General features: G+C 31.9%; 1 protein-coding gene and 1 pseudogene across 1 annotated transcript; one reads left to right on the forward strand and one right to left on the reverse strand.

Moving 5' to 3' along the window:
* Window positions 1-16,915: 16,915 nt before the first annotated feature.
* On the forward strand, window positions 16,916-17,985 carry LOC100780503 (NDR1/HIN1-like protein 10). Its single transcript, XM_014777910.2, has one exon. The coding sequence runs from the start codon at window positions 17,167-17,169 to the stop codon at window positions 17,782-17,784; it is 618 nt and encodes a 205-aa protein (XP_014633396.1). The 5' UTR covers window positions 16,916-17,166; the 3' UTR covers window positions 17,785-17,985.
* A 4,454-nt stretch (window positions 17,986-22,439) lies between these two features.
* Window positions 22,440-24,936, reverse strand: LOC106799340 (cell division cycle-associated protein 7-like; annotated as a pseudogene).
* Window positions 24,937-26,702: the final 1,766 nt, after the last annotated feature.

Here is a 26,702-nt window from a genome sequence, read left to right on the forward strand (position 1 = left end):
TATGCGAAAGGAAAGTTAAGAGGGATCATTTTTCATTTCTAAGCATAAAATCAAGGAAGAAAAGCCTCACATAGACCAATTATCTAGTATAAAATGTTTGAATAGTTAAAAAATGACATATTTTTGAAGAAATCGTGTTCAATTCCAAGATGATGGAATGATAAATGGTTCTTATAATACTATTTTTTTTTATCCATTTGTTTATTCTTTATTGCATATTTATGTTGTCTCAATTACATTTACAGTTTTGGAATATATTTTTACCTTAGATGTCATCAGTGATGTCATGAAGAAATAGGTCTAATATTCTTATTACATTTTACATCTTCATGCTTAAAGCTTGTTTTCATGTTATTGACTCTCATATGATTCAAATTGATATTAAAAATGAAATTTAACATCGGTTTACGAACAAACTAATGTTAAGTATATTAATATTATATTTCAACATCGGTTTGGATTAAAATCAATGTAGAAAGTAAGTACCCTTGTAACATTAATTTTAACTAAAATCGATGTTGTGTAGCTTCATTTCACAACATTTTTTTTACTAAAACTCATGTAAATTGTGTTTTTTTTTAAATATTCATTATTGTTTACGATAGTCCCAACCTTTAAATTGTATAAAAAATTATGGATAATAGTTTTAATTCATTTAATATTATATGAAAATTTAAAATAATCATAAATAAATAAAATAAAATTCATTAATAAAGTCGCAACTTAAATAATACAAGAAAAATATTTACAGACAAAGCACACACTCAATGAACCTAAAAAAAAATCAAATATTGGTCATGATCCTCTAGAACTTATGCGTATCACCAAGCTAAGTTGTTTAAATTACATCATCAAACGGGTTTTGTGCATGATTATCAAGTTGTTTTTGAAAAACTTTGTAAATGTGTGAATGGGCTATCTACTAAGATGCTTTTGAATTGTTTTATATCTGGCTTATTGCTGGAGATTTGTAGGGAATTGGCTATCCTTCATCCATACTCTATTGCACAAGCTATTGGTATGACAAAACTGGTGGAAGACAAAATTAAAGATGTTAGGCCTAAACAATTTCGCTCTTCTAATATGAACCCTAACCCTATCACCAACCCTGTTGCTACCCTAACCCTAGTTACTATTGCATCTCCCTCTTCCACCGCCTTCCCACTTAAACATTTTTCTGCTACATGCATGCATGAACACAGGACACAAGGTTTGTGTTATTATTGCAATGAGAAATTCATCATTGGTCAGAAATGCACCTCAGGTTGTTTTCTTCTTTTAGTAGATGATGATGATGACGACACTACTACTACATTGTAAGAAACCAAAGTCACATTCCATCTATGCTTATAATGGAAGGCTAATCCTCTTTGTTGGGAAGTTCTACTGAATAATCTTGATGTAATATTCTCACTATTAATTTATTGTTATTATTTTGTGTTCATTGCTTCTATCTATGCTTATTTTACATGCTTGTGGCTTGATCACCCATTTGTATGTGTAGTTAGGATTTTTAGTATTGGAAAATGCTTTAAAATCTTAGAACTTGATCGAGCAAACTAGAAATCTGTATGTCTAGGAATGGAGTGGAGTGATCTAGTCCATTTTATACTGTAGGCTTAGTGCAACTATTTTAGAACAAGTTTGTTGAGGGATCAAGGAGAAAGTCTTAGGCTCATTCATGTGAGGAATCATGGTTTGAGTATTTTTTTTCAGTATAAGAACACTAGGATAACGTTAGATAGAGAGAAAAAATATTTTATATATCAAGAGAAATTCAGTAGGACGTTCCCCAACGCTTTTAACTTGATAGTTTCCACCTTTTATAGTTTTAGATATTCTATTTATGTTCAATTAGATTTTATAGTATATAACTCAACATTTGCCTTATTTTAATCCTTATAAGTGTTTACATGCTTAATGTACATGGTCCAGGTGAAATAAATTCCTTGGGGATACGATACTCGGTCTTACCGTTTTATACTACTTGTGTGAATTTGTACACTTGCCGACCGATCCCAACACATACTAAGAAACTTGCAAAATTTATACATTGTTTCTCTATATCTTTGAACTTTTATGACAGTAGATGTAAGTGAATAAAACTCAACTGGAAATTTAAAATCCATTCTTCTAACTACAAAGAAATGTAGGATCAACAACTCCAACAAGAAGCACCCAAACATCAAATACATTTAAAACCAAAACCAAAAATCAAATTAAAATCCAAAACCAAATTTCTCGTTGTCTTTATCCAATTCGTCACACCATAATCCCAATCCAATAATAAATTTCCTAAAAAAAGCAAAAGAGGAATTTCATTTGATGAACCTTTAAAAGACTTGATCAAGAGGGGATTCTGTCAAGCCTTATGAAAGTGGAAATTGAACGAATTGGTGTGTGCATGTAGAAATTGATCAATGATTATTGCTTACTACATTGGGGGTGTAATTAAAACCTTAGTAAAATTGGGAGAAAATAAAACCAGAAATTGAATTGAAGGTTGTAGCAAGAGTGATGATAGATTCGAAAGCACATAATATTCCTAGACCGAAAAAGAGCGTAAAGGTAAGTGTGTTATGGGCGGCTGAAATTGGGGGTTTTGTGTTTGTTTTCAAGAAGGGTGTAGCCCCTTTTTGAACTTGTCATGAATTTCCAATTTCATAACAGATCACCATGAGTGCACTGACAACAATGTCGACATCGGAGTCATTGCAAATGGAGTGCTGATTAGACAATAGGGATGTAAATGCAAACAATGATGACTTGCAAAAGGAGTTGGATTATGAAATACTTTGTTATCCTTTTTATGTTATGGTGGATTGTTTATGGCTAGTTTAGGGGTAGTCACCACGTGGTTAGATTGTATGAAATGAGAATGTAAATTATCTGGTGTAGGATTGGTTTTAACCGTTAATTGTGGACTATTTTGGCAATAAGTTGTTACATTCAATGATGTAATCACATTAAGTAATATTATTTAGAAACTTAATTGTCAGTAATCATTGGATGCTATAAAAAAAATATCTACAATTCTCCAAATTAACAAATTAGTTCATCAAAATTTTAGTGATAAATTAGTCTCTCTACGTCAACAACAGACAACAAAATTTAAGATGACAAATAACTCCAACGATGTCACATAGAATTAGCAGTTTGGGTTAACGGAAAAAAATTATGGTGGGATGGATTTCTATTTAAAAATTTAAGGACAAAATTTTATTTTTATCATCTTTCCAAGACTCAAGCATCAACACCTTACAAATTCAAAGATGAAATTGAGTATTTATCCAAATTTGAAATTTTGTTATCTTGATGCTTTGTATCTTTGAATGTATATCAAAACAATTATATGCACATTCCTCTCAATATATATAACTGATGTATTGCATATTAGAAATTGGAATGAAGGACATCTTTTGAAATCTCTATACTTCTCCTTAGTCTAGTCCTATCAATCAGTCATCACACCATGTGTAGCAAGAGCAATTGCATCAACAGCATCTGCTGCATATGTTCACCCTTATTTTTACGGTCATATCCTTCATGTTCTCCATCTTTTTAATCATGATCGATCCCATAGGTATCAAGTTCCATGTAATTGATGCCTCACCCACACAATTCAACAATTATCACTAGCAACAACACCTTGTATTACAACTTCAAGGCCAACATCACAACGAACCCCAACAACAAAGTCATAGTGCACTATGCGAAGATTGAAGCTATAGCTTCGTGCAAAGGTAGTGATTTTGGTTTAGTGAGCTTGGCACCCTTTGATCAGCAAGGCCACAATAAGAACACAACCTTCCCTCAAGTAGTGTTTGAATGGCACAGTGTTAGGAATTTTATAATTCCTAATTAATTAATATGGGTTATATATTATATTATAACATTTATATTAATTATTTACATTTAGATGGGTTAAATATAAAGTGATCTAATTCAATGAGCCCATTAGACTGCCAACAAAAAATTGATATGAGTTTAATGAGCAGAAACCAGTTTGGCCCATTAAGGGATAATGGAAATCCTAATAGGTTTAAAACCTAAGGCATGGTTATGGTCCCCAAGACAACAAACCAAGAAACAGTTTCTCCTCTCCCCATCTAAAGAGAAAACGAAGGTCCCACAAGGAAGAAGGTGATTTGGTTGAGGAAGGTCATTAAACAAATTGTTTGTGACTGCTGTAAGATTCCGATGCGTGTTGATCAAGCTCTATGGATCCCGGTATTCCTGAAAACCTCTTGATAATCTGGCGTAATGTGTTTTGATACTCATTTGGTATTTTATAAGGTCAATTAAAATTCCAACAAGTGGTATCAGAGTCACCATTACTGTTAGATTATTGGGATTTAAAGTTGTTTGATATGTATTATATTTGGATCGTTTTAGTTATACGAATCCTAGTTTTATTTTTGGGAGAAACTATTTCGATCAATAAAATTGTAAAACCCGCAAATTTATGTGTTATGGTCATAAAGTTTTTTTTCCAATTGAATAAAAAGCCTATGCATTTGATGTATGGGTTTGTACACAATTTTTGTTTGTGTTGCGTGTGCTTACATATTATTCTATTTGGGGTAAAGGTTCTACGTATCCAGCGTTGGTTTTCTTGAACAATATATATATTTCGTGAGCAAGAAAGTTTTTTTTTTTGTTTTATACATATAAGGTTTTCAAGAACTCTTTACATCGACTACAAAGCCATATAGACTTATATTTTTATATCAGGTCATTGTGCGTGATTTGTGAATCTATATGTATGTCATTATCATGATGTTTTGTACGTGGCACAATTTCATATATATATATATATATATATATATATATATATATATATATTGTTTATATGAATCAGTAATAAGACAATGGTCTTTTGTCTTATATGAATAATTTATGGTTTTTTTCCAATTGCTTTTTCTTCATGAATCGGTAATAGGCTGATAGTTTATGATATTCTTGTGTTTGGTATAAATTTGTGATAGTATTGTGGTATGTTCATTTCGGATGTGTAATTAGTTTACCATGACGTTGTTTTCAAATATTTACTGCTATCATAATTGGGTGCAAATTTAACCATTACGAATCCTTTCCATTTATTTGCATGTCTAGTAATTTTTATTAAATTGATTGGACCATTATGTTGCCAAAGTAACCTCTATTGTGTAAATTGATTTAATTAAATTGCATGGATGCTAGCATGAAATTATTTATGCGGATTGTGCTCGGCCCAAAGTGTAAATCACGAAGATTTTGATGATGTCAAGAAGAATTAAGAATTTGCTTGAGAAAGGGGGAGAATGTAAATCATGCAAGCTTTGATGGTGTTGAGAAGAAATCACATGTTTGTCATCATAAAAAAGGGGGAGAATGTGAATGTATGTATACATGATTTTGATGATGTCAAAAGAAGAATCAAACAAGGCTCATTTTGCTTCAAGATTGATACAAGATTGTTTCAACAAACAAAACCTTGATTCAAGATTTCTTCATGATCAAGCCTTGCCTCACAATGAAAGGTTTCAAGTCATTCAAGGCACATGTAATCGATTACCAATGGTTTGAAAGTGTGTAATCGATTACACATCATATGTAATCGATTACCAGAGACTCTGAATGTTGGGAATTCAAATTTTAAATGAAGGGTCACAATTGTTCAAGAAAAACAACTGTGTAATCGATTACACTAATTCTGTAATCGATTACCAGAGAGGATTTTCAAGGAATATAGCCAACAGTCACATCTTATCATTTGAATTTTGACTGGCCATCAAAGGCCTATATATAAATAGGTGACTTGGGACGAAATTAAAAAGAGAGTTTTGCTTGGCAAAAATGTCTTATCCTCTCAAAAGACAATGAGAGAGATTCCAAAAGAACTTCATTGTCAAATGCTCTCTCAAAAGAAATCCTTGGCCAAACACTTGCAAAATCTATAAGGATTCCTACATGATCTTTATTGTAATATTCTTCTCTTGAAGAGAGAATTCTTCTTCCATTCTTCTTACTCAATAAGATTAGTTAAGAGACTGTGAGTCTCTTGTTGTAAAGGATTCCTGAACACAAGGGATGGGTTGTCCCTGTGTGGTTCAAACTTTGTAATGGATTTTACAAAGATAGTGGAAATCTCAAGTGGGTTGCTTGAGTACTGGACGTAGGCACAGGTTATGGCCGAACCAGTATAAAACTGTGTTTGCATTCTCTCTTCCCTTATTTCATTTATGTTATTGCAATCAATTTTTCCTTTCATGTTTAAAGAAAATTATTAAATTGATTGTTGTTGCTTCTTCTGCATTCTAAGCCTATCCCTCTTAAGTTATTGAAGCCACAAGGTCCAACACAAAGGAAGACACAATTTTGCCCAACAATAACATACCTGCAATAATAAATATGTGACAATTATAAAGTTTTTTTTTTCATGAGAATAATAGTCATTCCAAAGAAAGACTATTATTTGACAGAACTTATTGTCAATATTTGATTATAGCGTTGAAACTACCAATTACAAATTAATTTCTCTATCCAAAGACTAGAATTAATGTTGTGTTGGGTATCTTGTGATGGATTTGTTATGAGAAATATTTGCATGTCTTGTTATATATACTTTATATGACGTGTTTGATTATTTGTGAACATATTATTAATTTTTGTTCTCTCTTTAGTTAATATTGTCAGTGCTGCAAATGTTACCGCCCAAGTGAATTTTATCCCAATGCTAAATAGGACAAATTTTAAGGTCTAGAGGGAAATCGTAGAAATTGTTCTTGGCTGTTTGGATTTGGACTTGGCATTGAGGACGAAATGAACCATTTCCACTCTAGAAACCTCTAATGAGGTAAAAATTGAGAAGTGGGATCGGTCCAACTGAATGTGCCTTATGATCATGAAGTGTTCTATTCTAGAGGTGTTTTGGGGCTTTATTTCTGAGGGTCAAAGTGCAAAGAAATTCCTTGAGGAAATTGAGCAATACTTTGCCAAAAATGAAAAGGCGAAAACAAGTAACCTTTTGGCTAAACTCATCTCCATGAAGTATAAAGGCAAAGGAAACATAAGGGACTACATTATTGAGATGTTCAATCTCGCATCAAAACTCAAGTCACTTAAGTTAGAGCTTGGTAAAGACCTACTCGTGCACTTGGTTTTGATCTCGCTTCCTGCTCACTTAAAAGGACAAATGGTCCCTCAATGAGCTTATATCTCACTGTGTGCAAGAGAAGGAGAGGCTGCAAAGAGATAGGACTAAAAGTGCTCACTTGACTTCGACCTCTCAGAGTAAGATGAGGAAGAAGACTAAGGGTGTTGGGGAAATGACTTCTTAGCAAAAGAAACAAAAAAAGGATGAGAAATTTACCTGTTACTTCTACAAGAAGTCAGGACACATGAAGAAAGAGTGCCCCAAGTATGTCGCGTGAAGAATTCAGAGACTTGTGCTGGATGAAATTCTTGACCCTTTGGATTTATCGGACTTTGAGGTCTGTGTGAATGCCTAAAGGGAAAACGAACAAACATAAGGAAATTAGGTGCCGAAAGAGCTAAAGACGTATTAGAACTAGTGCATACAAACATTTGTGGTCCTTTTCCTACAACTTCTTGGAATGGACAACAATATTTTATTACTTTCATAGATGACTACTCTAGATACGATTACCTATATTTGATACATGAGAAGTCTTAATCCCTAGAAGTTTTTTAAGACTTTCAAGGTTGAGGTTGAACTTCAACTTGGAAAGAAAATTAAGGCTATCAAATCTGATAGTGGTGGTGAGTACTATGGAAGATATGATGGATCAAGAGAACAACGTCTATGACCTTTTGCATTTTTCCTCAAAAAGTGTGGAATTGTTCCACAATACACTATGCCGGGCAAACCTAGCATGAATGGTGTAACAGAACAAAGAAACTGAACTCTTAAGGATATGGTGAGAAGTATGATTAGTCATTCTTCTTTGCCAGAGTCACTTTGGGGAAAAGCCTTTAAAGACCGTAGTTTACATCCTTAATAGGGTGCCAAGTAAAGCAGTTAACAAAACCCCTTATGAACTTTGAACTGGTAAAAGGCCAGGCATTAAGCATCTACACATTTGGGGTTGTCCGGATGAGGCACGACCTTATAGGCCACATGAGAGAAAGCTGAACTCAAGAACAATTAGCTGCTATTTTGTTGGTTATGTTGAACGCTCTCGGGGCTATAAATTTTACAATCCCACCTTAAGATTCTTTTTCGAGACGGGAAATGCAAGATTTCTTTAGGAAGTGGAGTTTGGGAAGGAAGAGAACATAATGAGTGTTGTCTTTGAGGAAAAACTTGTTATTTATAGTGATCAAGTCCTCGTACCTATTACTATTCAAAACACAACTCCAGTAATAGAAGACAATGTTCAAACTATTGACATTGTTCCAGAACAAGACAACAATGAAGTTCTCCCTCAAATACCTTTAGAGCAACCTCAACAACTTCAAGAAGTGTCATTAAGGAGATCCATTAAAGAGAGGAGAAGTGCAATCTCAGATGATTATATTATATTTCTCCAAGAACATGAGGATGTTGTTGGTTTAATAGAGGATGATCCAATCAACTTCTGTCAAGCTATGAGCAATTCTAACTCTAAAAAATGGATTGACGCCATGAAGGATAAGATGAAGTCTATGAAAGACAATGAAGTTTGGGATCTAGTCGAATTGCATGAAGGTGTGACACCTATTGGTTGTAAATGGGTATTTAAAACCAAGAAGGATTCAAAGGGTAATATCGAGAGAAATAAGGCTCGTCTAGTTCTAAAGGCTTTACTCAAAAGGAAGACATTGACTATAAAGAAACCTTTTCTCCAATATCTTCAAAGGATTATTTTAGAACTATAATGGCACTGGTGGCTCATTTTGACTTAGAGCTACATTAGATGGATGTCAAGACTACGTTTCTAAATGGTGACATTGAAGAAACGATTTATATGATGCAACTAGAAAAATTTGTGTTAGGTGACTCAATGTCTATGGTATGCAAACTAAGAAATCCATCTATGGTCTCAAATAGGCTTCCTGTCAATGGTATTACAAGTTCCATCAAGCCATTACCTCATATGGTTTCGAGGCAAATGTAGTTGATGATTGTGTATATCATAAGTTCAGTGGGAGTAAATACATATTCTTGGTATTATATGTCAATGATATAATGCTTGATAGCAGAGATATAGGCTTCTTACAGGAGATCAAGAGTTTTCTAACGAAAAATTTCGAATTGAAAGATCTTGGGCAAGATTCTTTTGTGTTAGGTATTAAGATACTACGAGATTGCTCTCAAGGTATCATAAGGTTGTCACAAGAGAGCTATATCGATAAATTACTTGATAGATTTGGCATGAAAGATAGTAAACCAAGATATACCCCAATAGCTAAAGGAGACAAATTCAGTCTCAAACAATGCCCCAATAATGACCTTGAAAGAACTGAAATGCAGAAGATTTCCTATGCGTCAGCAATAGGAAGTCTGATGTATGCTCAAGTTTGTACTCATCCCGACATAGCATTTGTCGTAGGAGTTCTAGGAAGATACTTGAGTAATCCTGGATTGTAGCATTGTAAGGCAGTGAAACATGTAATGCATTACTTGAAGAGAACAAAAGGCTACATGCTCACTTATCAGAAGTCTGACAATTTGGAGATAATTGGGTACTCAGACTCTGATTTTGCTGGATGTCAAGACAGCATACGCTCCACTTCTGGGTACATATATATGTCGGTCGAAGGAACTATCTCTTGGAAGTCTGCCAAACAGACTCTTGTAGCTTCTTCAACCATGGTTGTGGAGTTCATTGCTTGTTTTTAGGCATCTAATCACGAGATATGGCTGCGAAACTTTGTCACTAGTTTGAGTGTGGTCGATGGCATTAATACCATTGAAAATTTATCATGACAATAACTCTGCAGTTCTTTACTCCAACAACAATAAGAGAACAACCAAGTCAAAATTCATTGACATCAAGTTTCTGGTTGTGAAGGAAATAGTTCAGAATAGGCAAATTTTCATAGAATATATAGGGACTGATTCCATGCTAGCTGACCCACTTACTAAAGGTTTGGTATCTAGAGTTTTTCATGAGCACACTGCTCATATGGGTGTAGTTCCTAACAATATCTTAGTTTAGTGGGAGTCCCATTTATGTTTTATATCTTATGTTTTCCATATATTTGTATTGTTTGGATTTTCTGCAGAAATAAAGTTGATGTTTATCATTTTATTCTGAGCTTGTTTTGTGTGCAATATTTGTATTGCACTTTGGATTGATCTCTATAAAGAATAAAGTTCGGACTAGTAGGAAATAAATATGATTAAGATCACATTGTATGTAATTTTCATGCCGTTTATCCATATTTGATCTATCCATCGAGTATGAGTAATAGTGATGATCATTGTAGCTTAATCACACTGAATTGTGATGAAAACTACAGTGGTTTCCTATTGCTATATGAGATGGACCAGATTGGATAAAAGGAGTGTGAAAGTAAATAACATACAGTTGCGCGCCTAAAGAATTTTGTGATATAAATGTCTGAGGTTAATATGAAGCCCAAGTGAGAGATTGTTAGGTATTTTATAATTCTAATTAATTAATATGGACTACATATTATATTATAATATTTTTATTAGTTATTTACATTTAGATGAGTTCGATATAAAGTGATCTAATTCGATGAGTCCATCAAACTGCTAACAAAAATTGATATGAGCTTAATGAGCAGAAACCAGTTTGGCCCATTAGGGGATAATGAAAACTCTAATAGATTTAGAACCTAAGACATGGTTATGCTCCCCAAGACACCAAATCAAGAAACAGTTTCTCCTATAAGGAAGGTCTCATAAGGAAAAAGGTGATTTGGTTGAGGAAGATCATTAAACCAATTGTTTGTGACCGCTGTAAGATTCCGTTACATGTTGATCAAGTTCTATGAATTCAGGTATTCCTTAAAACCTCTTGATAATCTGACGTAATATATTTTAGTGTTCATTTAATATTTTATAAGTTCAATTAAAATTCCAACATGCAGTGTATGTGATTAGCCTCCAACCTGAACAAATTGCTGATAAAGAGGAGACAAGAGGTGGGATTTACAATGACTTGGCTGTGAGATTTGAACTTAAAGTCAGAGCCAAGTTTTATATGGAAATGACGGGCTTCATAGTACTCAATCTATGTTCTGTGTCCCCGCTTTAGGGTTCCTTTGATTTCTAATGGTAAAACAGTACCTCCTTTTAGTGTCACTAATGAATGTGAGGTTGTTAAGTAATGCTTGAGACTGCTGATGATGTGAAACCTCTAAACCCTATGAATATCTGAGTTGACAATGTTAGTTAATTTGTACACAATTTTAATTTCCATTATCTCATTTTGCATCATTGTGTAAAAATAATCGTGTGTAATATATATATATATATATATATATATATATATATATATATATATATATATATATATATTACTTTGATCGGTTTGCTTATTTTATGCATTATTTCAGTTCGTTATTCACTAGTCGTAGTCCCAAGCTATACACTGCAGTATGTGTTCAATCTTAATTAATTTCAAAAAGTAGATAGGATCAACTGAGCATGCATTGCACTTGGTAAATGAGACTTGGCACACACGCCGACTAGATCAAATTTGACATAGATTTTAACCTAAGTTGGAGTTAGGTTTTGACCACAAATAGCATCTTTGACCGTTGGAGGCAGGTTGGTATATATATATATGTTAAATACGTTTTATATTTTTAATACATTAAATTCACTTATCCTTTTTCAATTAGTGTTTTCTTTTTAAAATAATAAAAAAAATATTGTAAGAAGATATAGCAATATATTCTTATTAAAAATTCTTTATATCTTAACCAATTAGACCTTGCTTCATTTTATATGTATGGTTTTTCTTTCATCTCGTCTATATAATTTGGGAAAAACAAAACTTAGAAGAATGGATGCAAATTGCACAATCGTAAACCAATTCATCTCATTTAAATCCAAACAATAAAAAAAAAATACCTTTTTCTCTTAATTTCTTTTAATACTATCAATTCAAACAAAAAGTTATAAATGAGGTAACAAACAACAAGCATTTTAAAAATACGTAACTAAATTGAGACACATCTTGTATCTATAAATTGAGGCACATCTTGTGCTTTAATTGTTTATTAGTAAAATACTTTTTGCCTATAAAAAAATCATAGAAACTAACATCATTAAACCTAATTTTAATTTTGGCAACTTCTAATCGTGTTCCTCAATTTCTATAGTTGTTTTTTTTTTTCAATAACACTTTCTCTATTTTTTCAATGTACCCAAAAAGAAAACAATGTTGTACCGAAAAAATTTCTAATTTTTCAAATTCCTGAGATCATTTTCAGGATTTAGTATAAATAATCTTTTTAATTAAGTCCATCGAATGTTGGGCATCAAAATTTGAAGAACAAACCTAATTCTCGGGAATGGATCCAAAAAGCTATTATATATATATATATATATATATAATAGGCCACAATGTCGGTTTGAAAATTATTGAGGGATATTTTTTATAGCCACATGGATCATAGATAGCCATGAAGACTTCATATTAAAAAAAATAAAAAATAAAAACTATGGTACCCATGTTTTAATAGACAACCCAACCTTACCCCTTGTTTGGTAGGGAAGAAAGGAGGAGGTTAGGAATGATGGAAATTATTTGGAATGTTTGGAGCAATTGAATTAAAATGAAAATTATTTTTAAGTAGTGAAGTCCATTATATATACTATTTCTCAAAAAAAAAATCTCATTAAAATGATTCTTAGACACTTAAAATGTATAAGTACCTTGAGAGAAATAGTTAGGAAGAGAGGAAAATAAGTGACCCATAAGATTGTTGATATAATGTGATAAAAAATTAATTAATTTTCATTTTTAGTTTTTTTGAGTTTTTAACTATTTTTTTAAATAATTTTATTAAACATAGTGGGTTAATCGGACTAACTTGCAAAATATAATGCAACCCATATACCTAATTTTTACATATCTGTATTTTAATTAATTGATTTCTATATTTAATACTTTTTATGTCTTATATATTTTAAATAACAACCTGTTGGTAAATATTTGTATTTTAATTTAAAATTTATAAATATATATTAATTATATTAATTCTATTTTATAAAATAAAATATTTATTTTAGATTTTTTTAAGATTTTATTTTAATGAGTCAACTAGTTTATTACGTTTGGTGCGACAACTGTAGGTTGGTTTTTCAACGATCAGAGAGGAGCACAATCAAATTTTTTTTACTAGTGTAGTGAGGACGTTTTCTATCTAAAGATAACGTTTGCGTGCTTCAACCCAGACTAAATATTTTTTTTCCCTAATTTATTTTTTCCTTGTTCTTATTGTATGATATAGTGTATTGTTGATTTATGTGGTGTCAATTCAAATTATTTTGCTAATGTTACTTTGTTATTTAATTCCAAGACTGTGCATCTTCTTCTTATTTATTTCTTTCATTTTTAATTTATTTTTCTAACAATCTTAGAGAGAAAAATTTATCTATTTTTTTTCTAGCATAGTCTTTTCTGCAGTAGCATTTTATTTTACCAAAATATCTGTCATGAATATAATTGACTCCCCTTTATAGTAAGTCTGAAAAATTATTGGATAAAGACACAATGTATTATGCTTTATTAAAAATGTTTCATTATATTATTTCATCTCCTTAAATTTTAAATTAGTGATAGATTGTTGAAAAATATTTTCTTATAATTTGAAATTTAAAATATATTTTCTTTATAAATGATGGTTTTGAAGAGAAAATGCTTTTAGAATTAGTTTATGTGAAAAACTAAAAGCATACTTCTAATTTCATTCCTATATGTTAGAAAACTATCTTTTACTTGGTCAGATTCTCCTTTGAACGCTACATGTCTTTAAAATTAGGATGTTTGTTGTTTGTTTTTTTTTAGTTATTGTTATTGTTGCAAGTATCTTGTTGTTACATGTTAGTGACTGGTTGCCTCTATGTATGTATCTTCTTGTTATAATAATAATAAACATGTGAGAATATAACACACAAAGCAATAAAATGAACACTTAGTGAAAGTTTATATTTTGTATGTCATTTTCTTGATATGGTATCTTATAATTTAAAAAAAAAAATTATGAGCTATGGAGAAAAAGAGAACCAAATTTGAAATATCTTAAAGTGTGAGGGTGTCTAGTAAAGGTTAACATCTCTGTTAATAAGAAAAGGAAAATTGAAAAAAAAATGTTAATTGTATTTTGTTGGATATTTTTTTACATAATACTACTTATAGATTTTTAGTTGTTAATTCAAAAGTGACTGAAATTTCTAATGTTACTATTATGTAATCTAGAGATATCACTTTCTTTGAAAATCTTTTTCCTTAAAAAATAAATCATTAAATCTTTATATGGTTTGAAACAAGCTCCTAAGCAATGACACAAAAGTTTGATTAAGTTATTCTTTTATATGATTTTCAAATTAATGATAGTGATAAATGTGTGTAAGTGAAACAATTTGATGATAATTGATGTGTCATTTTATGTTTGTATCTAGATGATATATTGATATTTGGTAGTAATATGCATTTCATAAATGATGTGAAGTCCTTATTGTTTAGAAACTTTGACATAAAACACCTTGATCAAGTAGATGTGATTTTGAGAATTAAGCTTATAAAGAAAAATGATGGCATGACTTTTACCCAATCTTATTATGCTGAAAAATTATTGAAGAAGTTTAATTATTTTGATGCGAAACATGCTTTTACTCCTTGACTCATCCATCAAGTTAAAGAAAAATTTGAGTAAAGAAATTTCTTCACATAAATATTCTCAAAGTATCGGTTCTTTATTGCATTTGACAAACTTCTCTAGGCCTGTCTGATATTGCATATGCAGTTGGTAGATTGGAAAGTAATTGAAGGATTTAGTGATACAAAATTGAAGTTCTGATTATGATGAAATAAAATTGACAAGTGGTTATGTCTTTGCTTTAGCTGGTTGTGCAATATTATGAAAATCTATTAGACAAATTATTATTTCACATGAAAACAAAAATTATTGCTTTAAATACTGGTACTAGTGAGGCTAAATTTCTTAAAAATGTATTATGTGATTAGTCATTGTTGAATAAGCGTATACCTCCAATTCCAATGTATTGTGATAGTCAAACTGTTATATCTAAAGTGACTAGCAAAATTTTAATGAAAAAAGAAGACACTTAAGAGTGAGACATAAGTCTATAAGAAATTTGATTTCTCATGGTGTCATTTCTCTTAACTTTGTCAGGTCAAAAAATAATATTATGGATCCGCTTACAAAAGGGTTGACGCGTCAACAAGTACTTGAGTCGTAGAGGAAAATGAGACTAAAGCTCATTATTTAGTTACAACAATGGACATCATCTCCATGTGATCGATGATCCCATGGATGAAATTCAACGGGTAACAACGAAATTGTTTGTTGACTAAAGTACACCAAAATGAAATTTGGCGGAGCTGATCCGTTTCTCATTCCTATGACAAGGTGTATTATAAATTGTGGCAATATTAAGGTTGAGGTATTTATATGTGTATTTTTGGTATAAAAAAATACCTCTTAATGAATCCGATGATAATTATTGTAGGGGAGGGGGTCATAACCCACTCTTTGAGGATTCACCTAGTGAGTGTGGTGGTGGGGCTGCCACTGTGAGATATGAGCTAATCTCTAAGTGACACTCACGAAACAAGATACAAGCGCAAGGTCGTGTAACGCGCTATCACTGATTAGAACCTAATTGAACGCCAATATTGTAGGGGTTATGTACTAAAGTTCGGTTAAAGAATATGTAATTCAAGACAATTAAGTCACTACATTTTTCTCGGGTGGAAGTTCATAAACACTAGGTATAAGGCTCAAACCCGAAAGGTTCCTTATACTGAAATACAATATCACATGCTCTTTCTCTTATGTTTCTATACAAATTATCTTTTAGAAAATATATTTTAAAATTTTAAATTATGTGGGGGAATGCTGGTAAATATTTTTGTTTTAATTTAAGATTTATAAATATATATTAATTATATTAATTCTATTTTATAAAATAAAATATTTATTTTAGATTTTCTTAAGATTTTGTTTTAATGAGTCAACTAGTTTGTTACATTTATTGTGACAACCGTATGTTGATTTCCAACGGTCATATTTTATTTTTGCATAAATACAATCTAGTTTGATTCTCCTAAAAAAAAAATTCTCTTCATTTTCCTATAAAAAACTTATTTTTTGAGAGCAAGAGAGTTGATGTTCAGAAGGTTTGGAGATCATTTCACTGCACACGATCGGAACCAACAGGTTGTCGTATTTTGGGAGAGAAGCGCAATCAAATTTTCCTACTGCAGTGGGAGCGTTTTCTCTCTAAGGATAATGTTTGCGCGCTCCAACCCAGGTTAAATATTTTTTCCCTAATTTATTTTTTCCTTGTTTTTATTGCATGATATAGTGTATTGTTGATTTATATAGTGTCAATTCAAATTATTTTACTACTATTATTTTGTTATTTAATTCAAGATTGTACATCATCTTCTTATTTATTTCTTTCATTTTTATTTTATTTTTTTAACACAACCTAGTCAACCCAACTTAAAAATGTAACATCATTATGTTTATATTTACATAAAGAAAAATGATTTATTTTTTACTGTGTAATTTTTTTTTAATTAATAATAAGTCGCCAACAATAAGTAAAATTAATCTATGGTTCAGATAATTAAGAAAAAAACATGCGTGTGCAAAAAAAATAAAAATAAAAAACAAAAAAAGAAACAACCCAGTCGCATCCTTATTTCTTCACATAATATTTTTATATATACGTCTAACTCGTCGACCAAATTGTGGTTTCCTTGTTACTTGTGAATCAAACAATCGAACAGTTCTTTCTTACTCGGCGTTCAATATTAAAAAGCCAATGACATTCTATGCACTTGTACTGTATTTTACAAGGAAATCTCTCAGAAAACCTCAATCAAACAAACCACAAGCCCAAATCATCAATACTAAACCCCTTCAAATACCCATATATAGGTGGGAAAAAATGACATACCATCTTTCATCATTCACCTAAACCTTCTTTTCCTACCAATCAATCACATGTGTTGCAGAAACCGCTTCATCGCCTGCACCTGCTGCATAATCATCACCCTCTTCTTCATGTTCATAATTTCCATCATCGTCTGCATCTCACCCTCAAGTGTCAAGTTCCATGTAACCGATGCCTCCCTAACACAATTCAACCTCACAAGCAACAACACTTTGTATTACAACTTGAAGGTCAACGTCACAGTGAGAAACCCCAACAAGCACACCATAGTGTACTATAGGAGGATCACAGTAATTTCTTGGTACAAAGATAATGCTTTTGGTTGGGTGAGCTTAACACCCTTTGACCAAGGCCACAAGAACACAACCTTCCTTCAAGCAGTGTTTGAAGGGCAGAGGGTGATTAAGCTCAAATCTAAACAACTTGGTGAGTATAAAGATGAGACAAGTGTTGGGATTTACAAGGACCTTGCTGTGGATTTTGATCTTAGAATCAGAGCCAAGTATGGAAAGTTCAAGAGTAGTCGTTTCAATACACCCATTGTTCAGTGTCGCCGATTGAGGGTTCCTTTGATTTCTAATGGTAAATCAGTACCTCCTTTTAGTGTCACCAGATGCAAAAGTGCTTCTTTCTTCTCAGATCGTGATGCGCCTGATGTTGATGGATAGGAGCTGCAGGCTGATATGAAACCTCTATAATCAGTTGACCATGTCAGTTAATCTGTACACAATTTTTCCATTAAAAATAATCTGCAGAGAGATGTGTAAAGGTGTTACATGGATATATATACACCATAACATATAAAAACACTCTCATGTATGTTGTATACAAAAAATAAAGGAAAATACTCAATTTATGTATCATTTTGATTTTCTTATGTTATATGATATTTCAGCTGGTTGTTGTTCATTTCTTTGTAGTCCCCATGATTGTGATTGATGATATACTGTAATGTTTACTTTTAATTTCCAAAAGTAGATACATACGTGGAGAGAGGTGGAAACTTGAGAATTGCATCTTTTGGTAAACGAGAATTCACACACGCCAATTATATAGAATTTGTCATGGATATATCATTCCCATCAACGTAAACTTCACCAGCCAATTTTCCTCTAAAGCATCAACATCAACTGGTCTTGTATGACATTTTTTTTATTCATAAATGGCAATAATAGTAGGAACATTTTAATAGCGACATGTTGTCTGTGTTTAAAAAGTAAAAAAAAATGGAATAATTAATTTCTTCACAACTGGGAATTTTATATGAAACTTGTCGTTTGGAAATGGTTTTAATTGACCTATTTACACATCTTTTTATTTTCACAAATGAATTTATTTCAATATTCTATTTAAATATTTAATTATCGTTCATCCATCTTCCATGTTGGTCAATAACCCCTCTACATGATAAGGATTAACCTCATGCATTTGATTAAACATTAACCTCATGTTAGTTCTTAATTATTTTATAAATTAATCCGAAGACAGCCGTCCTTATCCAAAATTACCTTCTTTCATATAAAAATCTCTTATAAAAATATTTCTGATTTAACTATAAGAAAAAATAGTTAATTTTGCACTAATTAAAAAATTCAATTTATTATTTACTTGTAGTAATCTCAATTAAAAAATAATTTTAACTTAAATGTACTTTCAATTCATATGATCATTTTTTTTCTAATGGATCCATGCGGTTATAAAAATTCCTAAAAATAGCTGGCGTGACAAATAATTGCTGGCATTAGAAAGTAGTTGTCAACAAAAAATATCATATTATGAGTGTCACGTAAGTAAGGAAAAAAGACAAAATTATTGGGGTTAAAAACCTAAATGGGAAAATTTAAATTTTAAATTAAATACTAATATAAAATAAATACTTAAGTAAACCTAACTAAACTTTAATCTAACTTAGCTCAGATTTACAAAACTTGAGTTTGTTTTATTTTATTGTAGATTCATTTTTAAGACTTAGTTTGTCCTATTTGAAAGTCTAACATATATTTTTAAAGATTTTAGATAAACCGACAAACATGAACCAAGGCACATTTTAGTTTTATAGAACCACAATCTTGTGTCACAGTTGCAACTTAAGTATTTATCCTATCCATTTGTGAATATTTTTGGAATATCTGCAGGGTTCGAATACACTTTTTCATCCTTAAAAATTACCAATTTAGCATAATAATTACACTTTAAAGGCCAAAATAAAAAAATGAAACTTAAAAGACCACAATATAATAAAAATATATAAATAAGAAATCAAAATTATATTTAACCAAAAATAATAATAAAAGAACTCAAAATGATCCTAATAAAATATAAAGTTAACTTATTTTTTAAAGTTTGAACCTAAAATATTGTGCGAGCTACTCAAATTCCCAAATCCCTACATACATGGCTAGGGATGACAATAGGTGGGTTTTGGATAGGATCTTATAGTGTTGATTCTCATACCTGTGTTTTAAAAAAATCTTCATACCCGGTCTCATAGCTTGACAGATAGTAACTTTAACCCTCATCTTGTTTCTATTAGATACTTATATACTCATAATCACACTTGCAACTCACACTAATGTATAAAGTTAATAAATCAAGTCAAGTTAATACATAATCCTGAGTTGTCTAAACTCAAGTCAATACACAAAAATTACAAAAATAATAATTTAACATTATGATTCCTAAAGTTAATATTCTAATCGCTTAATAAAAACTCTAATTAAACTTGAATATCATGGATAATTTATGTGTGTGTATATGTGACATGTACATAACAAGAGGAGTGAGTATTATAATATTCATACCTGCACTCATATCTATGTAAATTTACATATAAATATTCGTTTTCCATACCTAATCTCAATATGTAGATAATTATTCTTTTGACTTGTAAATAATTTTATAGATACCCGTAAGATCAGGTGGACTTTTTTGTCCCTATTGTACCATAGTGAATTTTTCTTTTGAGATGCATGTATCTATCAATTGACACATGCATGATAAGTAGTGAAAAATAACAAATTATTAAAGAAAGTATTTAATAGGTTTTTTTTACGAAAGTATTTATTAGGTTAAAAGTTAAAAAATTAATCAATGCTTTTTTTATAATTTAAAACACTTAATATGATATATTAAATATTTTTTTACCAGATGTCTTAATACAGACACAATTTCTTCATCACATTTTATATTGTGTACTCTCATCTCCACGTTTCCTAGTTGTTAATCAAACTATATATTGAAGAATTTTTCTTTACTCGGCTTCAAAAGTCAATGCCTCGGTGCACTTGTATTATATTTTGCAGGGAAATCTCCCAGAAAAGATCAATCAACAAACCACACGCCTAAACCATCAACGTCTATACCCTTCAAATACCCTTAGACAAGTGTTGGGATTTACAATGACTTGACTGTGGATTTTGATCTTAGAATCCGGGCCAAGTTTGGAAGGTTGTTCAAGAGTAATCGTTTCCATCCACCAGTCGTGCAGTGTCGCCGTTTGAAGGTTCCTTTGATTTTTAATGATAAAACAGCACCTCCTTTTAGTGTCACCAGATGCAGTGCTGCTTATTTCTTTTCAGATCGTGATGCTAAAGTCCAAGCAGATGGAAATGCATTTAGTTACATTACCATTAACCAGGAAAAGTCACGGTGTCTTTTCTTCACCTTATTTCATTAAATCAATTTGATAGCTCGAATTTTGTGGCAAAAAGGTTTATAGGCTTTAATTGAAAAATAAAATAAAAAATTAAACTTAATAATTTAATGTGACAAAATAAGTCTTATGACATTATATGACTAGATCACTTTTTTTTTTTTTTTACTTTGAAATTAATATGGTTTTTATATTTAGTTGTATTCTAGCAGTTTTATATCATCACAAAAATTTCTTTTACAACAGGTGACAGATGTGTAAACAGTAAGATTGATCTAATGGCCTAAAATGAGAGAAAACTACTTAACTTTTACCCCTTAAAATCACTGAATCCATAACCAGAGCTTCCTGTTATGAAACCTCTTTAACCCCTGGATATATGGATATTTGAGCTGTTGCTGTCAGTTAATTTGTGCACAATTTTTCCATTACCTCAATCTGCAGTGCTATGTAAAAGTGTTACATGCATATATATACATAAGTATATATATATATATATATATATATATATATATATATATATATATATATATATATATATATATAAGTATACAAAAATAAAGAAAAATTCTCATGTTATGTATGACTTCGATTTTCCAGACTGCTGTTTATATGTTATTTCAGTTTTAATTGGTAAATTAGAATTCACACACACGCAGATTATATAGAATTTTACATGGGATGTCACTTGACCAACCAATGTTCCTCTAAGTCTCACGACTAGCCTTGTATGAAATTATATATATTAATGAATGATTTTCAAAGCAGTAGGAATATTTAGATGCGACATGTTATCGATTGAGTTTAAAAAGTCAAAAAAATGAAATAATTAATTTCTTCACAATTGGGAATTTTATGCAAGTTTGTTGGGAAATGGTATCAATCGACCTATATTTACACATCATTTTTATTCTCATTCTTCAAATGAATTCATTTCAATTTGAATATTTAATTATTGTTCCATCTTCCATCTTTGTCAATTATAACCCTCTACATGATAAGGATTAAGCTCATGCATTTGATTAAACATTAAAGCATAGGAGCTAAATGACTGTATGATTATGACTATGTGCTAGTTCTTAATCATTCCAAAAATATATATATTCTCTATCATATAATAAAGTACTCAAGTTGTTTTTTTTTTTTTCATCTTTTTCAAGAACACCGAATGACGTAATGCTAATTAATAAGTATTTCATTGTGAAGATTCTGAATTGCTACTTTCCTGGGAAACCACGTAGGCAATGATTCATGACCCAATTGGATATTTCGAATATAAGCACCACACTAGCATGTTATTGTCAACAGTAAGAAATCGTTCACTGTGACAGTGTCTGTTCTCTTGCATCTAAAACTACAAGAGACTGATATAGGTACAACACGGGTTACATATAAATAGAGTGTTTTTTCTTACAAAGAAAAAAAATGTGACACTAGAAGTCTAAGGAGTGCCACTAGAAAACGTTGCAAAAGCAAATGAGTGACACTACAAGTCTAACTTCGCTCTTGGATGTTAACAAAGTAAGTTCTACTAAGTTAGAAAATAACTGTTGATTACATCTAGTCTAGATCTTACATTTTCCAAAGTTTTTAAGTTCTTCCATTAGTAGATCTGCCACTGATTAAAGAAAACGTACCACACTCAGTACAAAGATATTAACATTGAAGAAATTAATATGCTATTCCAGTTGGAGGCATCTTTCGTTCCTCAGGCATATTGAACTACATAAAAAGGAGACAACATCTTGAATCAGATCAAAATAAATTCTCTACGTATTTAATAGTTCTACCTCTATATTCTCTACATCTTGTAGTTTAATGTGTCCTCTATATTCTCTACATCTTGTAGTTTAATGTGTCTTAACTCTTAAGGAATTCTGCCCACTATTATATTTACACAATCAAAACCCAAATAATTAAGTAGGAGGTAAAGTTTAATGGCTCTACCTGTTACATATCCAGTGAGGGTTTATTCCTTTTGCTTCTATGCAATGAGGGCACATCCATCCCTTGTTCTTTCTCACTTCCTCTATTTCTAAAACAGAACAATAGTGAACAATTTCAGACTACCAACATGAGTAATTTTTAATAAGTCTTGTTATATTTTAGAATATCTCACTATTGAGTTCAAAGCATAACTTACAACTTTATGATGAAACAAATTTTATAACATAAGATAGTTTTTATGTCAAAAAGAATGAAAAATAAGCAATAACTTTATAACATATAACCTCTAGATGCAGGTATGAGGGTGGGACAACTAAAACTATTTCAATTAAATATATTATACTACTATATATCAAACAAATATAAAACCAAGCTCTTAAGATTGGCCAAGGGTGGACTTAATATTAGTTAACAAAAGCTAAGTCATGAATACCCTTACTGTACAACCAAAGTTAATGTGAAACCAAGGATTTTTCTTAATGCAATTTTAATTTGTTTGCCTTGTTTAGCTGCCCCTTATCGTTGGCTGAACTATTTTTTCTCACCTTCACCATATCAAATCTTGAGACAGGCTCTACAAAAAACACCAGTGCTAGAGTGACAGACAGAACAATCAGTCTTTCCTGTTAGGAAATCATTGTCAAACTGTTAAAACATTGTGGAACTAAAGCAAAAAAAGAACTCAAAATAAGACTTTTTAAATCTGACCTAGGCATGGTTCTTTCACATCAAAATTGCCACATCTCTTGCAGTCTTCTTCGCCACACAATTTCTTTTGCCTGCATTTGTGTTTTAGTGTTACATCGCAATGTCATCAACTCATCATCATCATCATCAGCTATACCAAATACTATTACACTTGTTTATATATATAGCTCCACATTAAACCCATTACCTATTAGGAAATTTCTCTACATTGACCAGATTGGATATATGTCAAATTGTTGGCAATGACCAAACAGTATCATCATTTTGTATTAGCTTCTAATATAAAGCATATACCACAAGAACCTTATACCCCAAATAACAAACTAATATAAGCTTATACTATAAAGCATATACTACCAAACTGTGAACCTTATACCCCAATTCTAATATAAAGCATATACCACCAAACCGTGAACCTTATACCCCAAATAACAAACTAATATTATCTTCTAATATAAAGCATATACCACCAAACTTTGAGCCTTATATCCCAATAACAAACTATGTAAATTTGTGACTAAGGATTAGTAAAACATTAAATTAATCTCCAGTTGTTAACAAACAAAAGGGAGTGAGAAAATGGACCTGCAAAAATGGCAGCATATCCCCAAAATTGGATTGTAGACACTACCTCTGTCCTTGCTATCACACCGCCGAGCAGAATTCTCTGCTGAAAGCTGAAGATCTACATTGCTTAGGTTTATGAAAGGAACATTGGCAGGCCTCTGCTCCTCTTTTTTCACTTCACACAAAGTTACCTTCTTCTCTGTCACAATTCACAGAAAAAGTTACCAAAACAAGCAGTGGTTGAAGAAAGAGTAAATAGCAATCATGGTCTTCCAAATATATACGCCTAGTGGTCACATGCTACTTCACTTATAAAATACATGATACATACTAGTCTTTCAAAAATAGAGAATGATGCAAAATGATTCCTTATGAAGGAGGAAAAAACTAATGGCATTAATTTTCAAATGAAGAACCAATATTGTTGCAGAAATGTCATGTGACATGTATGTTTTGGAGGATCAAAATAATTGTACCTTTAATTTGATCCTACAAAGATTAGAGTGTCACTAAATTAGTCCTTCAAACATTAAAAAAATTCACTATATTAGTCTTCCAAAGGTACAAATTATTCTTCCTTGCATTTGAAGGATTGAAGTGGTGATGCAAAATACTAGTCCTTTAAGAGGGGAAAGGTGTGTGTGATATTTAGGAGGTTGTTCCAGAAAAGAGAGACAAGAAGAGTAAAGAAAAAAGCTTAAACCTTGTTTGATGGGTGTGGAATGCTGAGACTAAGAAGGTGGCGGCGTAAGGTTGTTGCTGATTCGCTGAGAGTAGCGCAAAGGGGTGAGACCGTACAGTTTTTTTTGGTAAGTACGAGGTTGTTGTTGTTGTTGTTTCTTGGCTTGTTGTCGGAGCTGAGAAACGGTATTCACAACACCCAAAGACTCCAACTGAAGCCTGATTCTCTAACATGCGAGCCTTTCTGAGAGCTTCATACTCGCATTTTGCTTTCTCTCTCACTCTCCCAATTCTCTTCTTCTGAGACTTCACTCGTAATAATGTAACATTACACTTTTCACTTTCTGTTAGAAATGATAGTAATTCTGACTTTGTTGGTTAAGTCTTTCTAATATAGGAAGTTAGTTGGTTAGTTAATAATGATGCAATCAAGTTGTTAGTGAGGGGCCAAAATGCAAAATACAATTCAGTCTCTGTCCCTCTTATAAATACTGTTTTCATTGTTCTTTCAATAATAATTTTTTCAGATTCTTTCATTTTCCTTATTTGTTAGTTTTGCTTCTCTCTAAACCTCTCTCACTTTTCTCCTTCCTCAAGTTACCTCTTTGTGCGTGTGTGTGCGCAAGAACAGGAAGTTCTAACAGTGGTATTTCAGAGCTAGGTTCGAAAAAGAGACCAATTCTCCAATCATGGCTTCGAATGGTCCTTTTCCCTTAAATCTTCCAATTCTAACCGGCAAGAACTTCAACAGATGGAGTGTGCAAATGAAAGTCTTGCTTGGATTTCAAGACTTGACCGGTGTGATTGAGAATGGAATAGAAATTCCTAAAGAGGGAGCCTCAGATTTGCAGAAGACTGAATTCAAGGATCTGAAGAAGAAAGACTGCAAAGCCTTGGTGATCTTGCATCAATGTGTCGATGATTCTCACTTTGAGAAAATCGAAAATGCTAAATCCGCAAAGGAAGCATGGGACATTCTGAACAAGGCTTATGCAGGAGCTGATAAGATCAAGAAGGTGAGACTTCAGACTCTTCGAAGGCAATTTGAATTGCTGCAGATGGAAGAGACCGAGAGCATTGGAGATTACTTTGGAAGATTGCAGGTTCTTGCAAATTCAATCACTAGTTGTGGTGATACAATTACTAATCTGACGTTAGTTGAGAAAGTTCTGAGGACCCTGAATCCAAGATTCAATCACATTGTGGTTGCAATTGAGGAATCAAAGGACTTGGAATCATTATCTGTTGATGAATTACAAAGATCACTTGAGGCACATGAACAAAGATTGCAAGAAAGAGCAAATGATAAGGCTACAGAACAAGCACTGCAAGCACACCATCAATCAAGAAATGGTGGTTCTGATAATCGCAGAGGCAAGAAAGGAAGAGGGAGATTCCAGAACACGAGAGGTAGAGGAGGTTACTCCAAAGATAAAGGTAAACCTCAACCTGATCAAAGAAGTGGAGATAACTGCAGTAAAAGAAGTGGTGGTTCTGGTACTCGTGGAAGAGGAGGCAAAAAGAAATGGGATAAAAGAAATGTTGAATGCTTCAATTGTGGAAAAAGAGGTCATTATGCAGAAGAATGCTGGTATAAGGAGAAAAATGCTGATGATGAAGCACAATTAGCCACAGGAGCTGTTTCTGACACTGAACCAGTGTTGTTGATGGTCATAACAAAGACTGGAGCTGATGCAAAAGATCAATGGTACTTGGACACAGGATGTTCAACACATATGACTGGTCACAAGGACTGGTTTGTTAGCCTTGATGAGTCAGTAAATCACAAGGTCAGATTTGCAGATGACAGCACTATTAGAGTTGAAGGTCATGGCAAGGTTGTGATTAAAAGAAGGGATGGTACAGTGTCATACATTGAGGATGTGCTCTATGTTCCAAACATGAGATGCAATCTTCTAAGTCTTGGCCAACTACTTGATAAGAAATACAGAATGGTGATGGAGGACAAAGAAATGAAGATCTATGACAAGGACAAAAGGTTGATCATCAAAGCTCCATTCAACAGGAATA

The sequence above is a fragment of the Glycine max genome, chromosome 7 (genome assembly GCF_000004515.6).
Source record: "Glycine max cultivar Williams 82 chromosome 7, Glycine_max_v4.0, whole genome shotgun sequence".
Lineage (NCBI taxonomy): Eukaryota > Viridiplantae > Streptophyta > Magnoliopsida > Fabales > Fabaceae > Glycine > Glycine max.